The 6,781-nt window shown below is 39.9% G+C and overlaps 1 protein-coding gene across 3 annotated transcripts in view; it reads left to right on the top strand.

Moving 5' to 3' along the window:
* Nucleotides 1–1,274: 1,274 nt before the first annotated feature.
* CCDC25 (coiled-coil domain containing 25) overlaps nt 1,275–6,781 on the top strand; it is a 61,275-nt gene continuing 55,768 nt past the window's right edge. For all 3 annotated transcript variants that reach the window (XR_009519936.1, XM_060015225.1, XM_060015226.1), the window contains exons 1-2: nt 1,275–1,357; nt 6,090–6,137. Coding sequence is in view for 2 of the 3 variants with exons in the window: in XM_060015225.1 (XP_059871208.1) it covers nt 1,330–1,357; nt 6,090–6,137 (76 nt within the window). In the remaining variant the exon portion in view is untranslated. The remainder of the gene's footprint in view (nt 1,358–6,089; nt 6,138–6,781) is intronic.

Raw genomic sequence — 6,781 nt, 5'->3', positions numbered from 1 at the left:
GGCGCGCCGGGCTCCATTCCGGAGGCCTTATCTAAGATGCATTCTGGGAATTGTAGTTTTTAGCAGAATAAAACTGAGGTTTTTATATTATTTTAAACTCTGGAACTCCAGGCACATTCTAAGGTCACTTAGTGTAAGATGTTTTTGTAAGGTAGCCTCTCTAAGATTTCGAGGCAGTTATTTTTCACATTTGAAGCTTTACTGTTAGTTTACCTTTTTTTTTAACTAGTAATACGTTAGGTTTCCAGCTCATTTTTTCATTTTTCAAGTTAAATTAAAAAATCATTACAGTAACATCTATGCGCCAGGCATTCTTGCACATTTGATGTGTTTTACTTCATTTACTCTTCACCACAGTCTATGAGATATGTATCATCATTCCCACTTTACAGAGAATAAAACTGAGGGCCTGAAAACAATGACTATTTATAGGACAGAGCTAGGTTCTTCCTTTGCAAAGCCCAAAGATTCCTAAAGCACTTACTGATTATTAGCTACTGTTGTTATCTTTGTGTACCAGCTCCTGGTACAGTCTCTGGCACTTTCTTAGTTCTAAATAAATTTAGTTAAGTGATGCAGAATGAAGTCGGTCAGATGAAGTTAAGAGAAATAGTCAGGTCAAAACTAAGTGCTGTGGGAAATTCCCTTGAGTCAGATCATTCCCACTTTACATCTGGAAGGTAACTGAGGTTCAGAGGTTTGCCCAGTCTTGCCCATTAACTTATTTAACCCTGGCAAAATAGCCTGTGAATTAGCAGCTCTATTCATCTTCATCTTACAGCTAAGGTTAAGTGCAGCACCAAATGTGCCCAGTAGGTGATGGACCTAGAATGAGAATAGTGGAGGAATTGGGGTTCACTCAAAATTTAATGAGCTCCTACTAAGTGCCAAGTACCGTAACTGGCTCAGTGAACGCCTAGCTGTGAAGAAGACAACAGGTTTCTACTTTCAGGCAGGCCAGATGCGGCTGAAAGGAGGCAGATAAGACCAAGAGCTAAGCCTCAAGATTTGACCGCTCACGGGGTGGAGGTTCTGAAAATAAAGTCAGTGAATGACATTTTTCTCTTAGAAAGACGGAGTTTCCCCGCAGTTTTCCAATCACCTATTGTCCTGGCTCCATCCTCTTTCCCCTCAATCCCCTAGTAAGCTGAGCTCTGACCGCGCCGACACGGTAGCCCGCCAGCAGCCGCCGTTATGACACTGCCCGACGTCCGCCGGAAGTGCGCGGAGGAGTTCCGGGGAACGCGGCCTCCGCGCTTCCGGTATCTTGATCTTCCAGGGCTGAGTGCCGCTGCTCGGCGCTGGAGTCGCAGTGCCGCCGCCGGGATCATGGTGTTCTACTTCACTAGCAGCAGCGGTGAGTGGGCGCCGAGACCTCCCGGGTCCCTGCTCGACCGCGGGGCTCCGAAGCCGAAACCCCCAGGCCGCCGCTGAGCCTGGTCCTTGAGCGCCTCCTCGGCAGTGGGTGCCTCTTCCCGCGTCCTCATGGTCCCCCCACCGTGTCCGTCCCAGTCCACCCCGTGCGCCCCCTTGTCAGGGCCTGGGGGCACGTAGAGGCACCATCTCCCTTGCTGTCTTTGCCTCCGGGAGTTGTTCTTTCCCCTCATTCAGAAATACCTGTCGCTACCTGGAATTGGACAGTTTGTGGACTTCTTCGCACCCCTATCCCAAGTCTTCCCTTCCCCACCCACCCCCGTAACCTTTAATCTTGCTGCGCCCTGGTAATTACCCGCATAGAGAAAGAAAGGAGACATCTGCCAACAACTCTGCCTTACCGGAAGTGCGCCTTAGCTTTCTAGGAAAGGGTTATAGGGCCTGGATGTTACAGAAAGCCATAAAAAGACTCTGGAATAGCGATACAGCCACTCATTGGGCAGAGTTGATGTCCCAGATCTTGAAAAGTGACATGATAATGTTTCTGATTTGTCTTTGGCAGGCAAGGAAAGGGTGTGTTTAGTTCCCAGGAAATACTGTCTTCATTTCTCTGCTTATGTTGTTCTCTTTGCCTACAATCAACCCCCCAGTTAGCTGCTTCTCCCCCTGAGACAGCCCTCGCCAGTCATTAATAGATGCCTTTCCCGCCTTGTCGCCACCCCAGGATTGCTTAGATATAACTCTTCGGGGATCCCCTTAACACCCATGTATGCCTTTGGCATTGCATTTGTTATATGATATTAAACTCTGTCTACTTGAGATAGAGTGTAAGCCCCTTGAGGGCAGGGAGAGGATCTCCTGGTTTCTCTAGTGTAGTGCCTGGCTCATAATAGTTACTCAATAAATACTTATTGAATAAATGAATGATATTTTTTGACTTCTAGCACACTCTATTCTGTTGCTACTGGCTCTGCCTACTTGTTAAAGGTGAGATTTAAGTGAAACTAGCTGCACAGTGTTTGTGTGGGTTTCAGTAGAGTGGTACTTGCTCTTTAGAGATGAGAACGTTGAAGCCCAGGGAAGTTCTAACTCACAGACCCCCTCCCCTGCTACTCCGTCATACTATCATATCTCATTTTTCTCAGTAGTTTAGGCTTCCACGGTGTGCCGTAAGCTATTCTCTGTCTCTATAGGCTTAATTTTGTCTTACCCATATTATTAAAATTACTAGAAACAGAATTCAAACTAGCCTGAAAAATCATTATAGGCCCCTAATAGCATTTCCATCCTCCCTCTGTCCTGTCCTGCCCCTCCAGATAACTGGAGTGTCTCTTCGTAGCCTCTCATGAGAGTCCCTGACAACATAGTTACCCGTACAAGTCCAGCAATGGAATGAAAACTATAGGCAGGCCATATAGGTACTAAATGTATTTTATGCTGGCTGCTTTGTTCTCCTTCAAGTGATTCTAAATTCCTTGAGTGCTAGTCATACACACGCAGGTGCCCTTAATAGAACAGAGTGCTTCAGTTGATTTGGGGATCATATTTTTCTCATTGGCTTCCATTGTAACATCAGAATTGCTTCCTGTCAGAAAAATATTTGGCCTCTAAGTCTAATAAATCTGCACTTGTGCAGCTTTTAAAATTGCAAAGTTAATGGAAAAATTATAACTTCCAGTAAGATAGTAGTAAAACTTTATATATCCTAGTACAGAAAACAACTTGAACATACAGAATCTTCAGGAAATGACTTCGTATAGATAGCCAAGCTTTTCAAGCAACTGATGGTTTACTGCAAAAAAACTTTTTAAAAAAATGGATTGAAAATCTCAATAGAAAGTTTTTGCCTTCCCTTTTAAAATTAGTATCTCTAACTAAAATCTGCTTAGTTTTATTCTTTCACACTCTCATAAGAGAGTAATGAAACATTAGCCTTGCTATATTTCCAGTGTCAAATTTAAGCCCCTCTGATTTATGGACCCACAGATTACCTTCACATGGCTCATTAACTTCACTTGTACTTTTAGTACCTTTTATTAGCATCTGTCTCAAGATAGATTGTTCTGTAAATTATGAAATTATCACAGTGCCTCTAAAGTTGGCCTGGTTGCTACACCTGTATCAGGTATCTTCAAGATAACTAGCTCCCATACTAATCAACCTTAATATTTGGGTGAGAGTAACAAAAATACTAGAATAATTCAATTTACTTTTCCTTTATCCCTCTAACATGGATGGGAGCTTAATTCAGATTTCTTACTCAGCAGTCATGCTCCTTTTTAATTTTCTATTTTGACATAATTTCAGTATTTCAGAAAAGTTATAAGAATAGTAAAAGATTTCCTTTATAGCCTTCTCTCAGATTCCCCAAATTCTAACATTTTACCACATATACCTTATCTCCTTCTTTTCCCCTTTCTCTTTCTTTTTCCAGCTCCCCTCCCCACCCAACTCTCTCCCCACACTCACAGATTTTTTTTTTTCTGAACCGTTTGTTAGTAAGTTGCACTTTACCCCTAAATATTTCAGGGTGTTTTTCCTAAAATCAGGGATATTCTCTTATCAGAAGACATTCTTCATTATCAAAATCAGGAAATTAACATTGCAGCAATACTAGTATGTAATCAGCAGCTTTTATTCAGTTTTTATCAATGTCCTAGTGGTGAATTTATAACAAAGGAAAATTACAAATCATTGTTGCTTTCCGCTGTCATTCATTACTCTTTAGCATCTTCTGATCTGGAGCATTGCTCAGTCTTTGTCTCTCACACTGACACTGTCAGTTGAAGAATTACTTTGTAGAATGCCCCTCAGTTTGGGCTTGTAGCAGTTATGTTCTTAATCACCTCATTTTATAGGTCAACCATCCAAAGAACCATCTGTCATTCTCCTGGCTGTAATTTAGATAGCTTGTCCTGCAGAGACAGCTTTGTTTATTTCGATCATTTTAAAAAATTACGTTTGTTCTGATTACAAAAACCATCTATACATTTTATAAGCAAGTAGACAAGGTAACTGTTGTTAACAATTAAATATATATCCTTGCACAGTATAAAGAAAACGGGTACGTGTATTAAAAATATATATGTAAACATGTTTATGTATACACAGTTACTTATTTTTTACAAATTGAATATTACTATATATAGATACACAAAAATACTGTTCTGCTGTTTAATTTCTTCACCTATCCTTTCTTTTTAATGGGTACATGGTATTTTGTTTATGGATATTCTATAGTGTGTATAACCAGTCTTAACTAATGAGTGTTTAAGTTGTAAAAAGAACATCACTGCTTGACGGAGTATTAATTAGTAGGATATATACTCCTAGTGGTGACATTTATAGGCTCAAAAGGGTGTACCCATGTAACAATGTACAGAGAGGATCTGAAACATTTTTTAGTTGTACTCCTGCACTTGGCATTTGTTATATGCTATGCAAAGGGCTTATCAAGCTAATATAATGCTCTGTTATAGACAAGTATTTCTGTCAGCTGTCAGTGCAAAATTCTCTTCTTTCAAGTTATTTTTCTCAACTATTTCCAAGTAATTATGGACTGTAGTCACCATAACTGCTAACTGAAGGAATTGGGAGTTTTCTGTCCCCAAGAGAGGCAGCTATGATTGATCATTTAAGAAGCTTCTCATTCTGAATGTTCAGGCAATCCTGAATTTAAGAATCTGTAAATGGAAGAGTGCTGCTTCCCAGCCTTCAGAGCTCCACTCACACGGTAGTTCTCTGGAGCGACAGCCAGCAGACTGCCTGGCCCAAGCTTGTACCTGTCTGTCAGGCTTTGTAGGCAGAGGCTCAGTGGCTATTAATTCAGGAGTCTAGGTCCAAACGGGGTCTAACAGGTTTTGGTAGACTAGCTCGGAAAACCAGGACCCAGTTAGAATTTCAATTACAAAACCTAACTGATTCCAGATGGAGGATGCCCACATCAAAACACACTAGCTCAGGAAAGCAAATGTCATTTCTAAGGTAAACCATACCCAGAATATTGTTTTTGATTTAGGGTAGTGGTTCCTAATGCTGACTCCACCTTAGAATCGCTGTAAAAAGAGATGTTTTGTAAAACCCCAATCCCCAGAGATTTGGATTTGGTTGGTCTTAGGTGGAGCTGGGGCAAAATTAGGTGATTCTAACGTGTAAACAGGGTTCAGAGCCACTGATTAGAAGAAGCTTGAGAGCCAATGTTTCCCCTGAATGTGATAGGGAGCTTATTATAATTTGCAGCACACCTTGGACATAACTAAATCAAATTATGAAAAATAAAACTTGCATAAGTTTGGGAACCTATTTTTAAATGGTTGAGGTGAAGAGTTTTGGTCGTTGTTTTTTTAAAACTATTTTGAAGAAGGCAAAAGTATAGGACTGAACTGGAATTGCATTGAACTAAATCCCTGAGAAAGTAGGAAAGTAGCCATTTTTAATGAGGGTTGGTAAACCTTCCCCAGATGGTCAGTATTTTAGAGTTTGTAAGCCACATACGGTCTCTCTAGCTTATTCTTCTTCATTTTGCTTTTTTAAACCCTTTAAAAATGTAAAAATCATTCTTAGCTCAAGGGCTGTCCAAAAACAGGGCTGGATTTGGCCTACAGGCCATGAATGTTTTGCCGACCCCTGATAAGCATTCGTCACTTGTTTTTCCCATCAAACAGTTGTGTCGGTGTTGAAGTTATCTAACTATTGTTATTTTTGTTTTGTCTTAGTTAACTCATCTGCTTACACTATTTACATGGGAAAGGATAAATATGAAAGTAAGTTTTCAAAAGCATTTGATTTTGAAATTTCCAGCAGGTAAGTGTTAATTGCCTTTTCTCCCAATGGCTTGTTGGATATGAGTTTTCAGTTAACTACTATCTAACTTGTTATAAGGAATTCCAAAGGATTAACTTTCTTAGAATTTCATTATATCAGATAATAGTTGAGCTAATTGGACCACCTGTGGCTGATTAGAATCTTACTTTACAAAGAGTTTTGTGGTATCGTTTGATTTAGGGTGACAGGAATTAGAGGTTAACGTGTGCTGGTTTTCATCAAATAAAAATAATCTGTGGCTTGGACTTTGAAAAGATCATTTTCTTTACATTTTTACCTCATTTAAGAAACATATCTTGGTTGTTTTGAGGCAGAAGATGGTTCTTTTTGACTTGAAATGTTAACAGTGCTTTCTTGACCACTCAGAATAAAACACGTTATCTCATACTGTGCACATTCCTATGACTAAATGATACAAACATTCACCTAACTAAAAAAAAACTTACAAAAAAATACCCATACTGTTTTCTGTGCCCTCTATTTTCTGTTTTATCTCATTTTTAAAAAATTAGTCTTAACCTGCGAAATTAATTTTCTGACTCACTGATGCATTTGATCTAAAGTTTACAAGAAAAACACTGAT

This window comes from Delphinus delphis, chromosome 6 (genome assembly GCF_949987515.2).
Source record: "Delphinus delphis chromosome 6, mDelDel1.2, whole genome shotgun sequence".
Taxonomy (NCBI): domain Eukaryota; kingdom Metazoa; phylum Chordata; class Mammalia; order Artiodactyla; family Delphinidae; genus Delphinus; species Delphinus delphis.
Note: the sequence above shows the minus strand (reverse complement) of the source record. Positions and strands in the feature narration are given on the sequence as shown.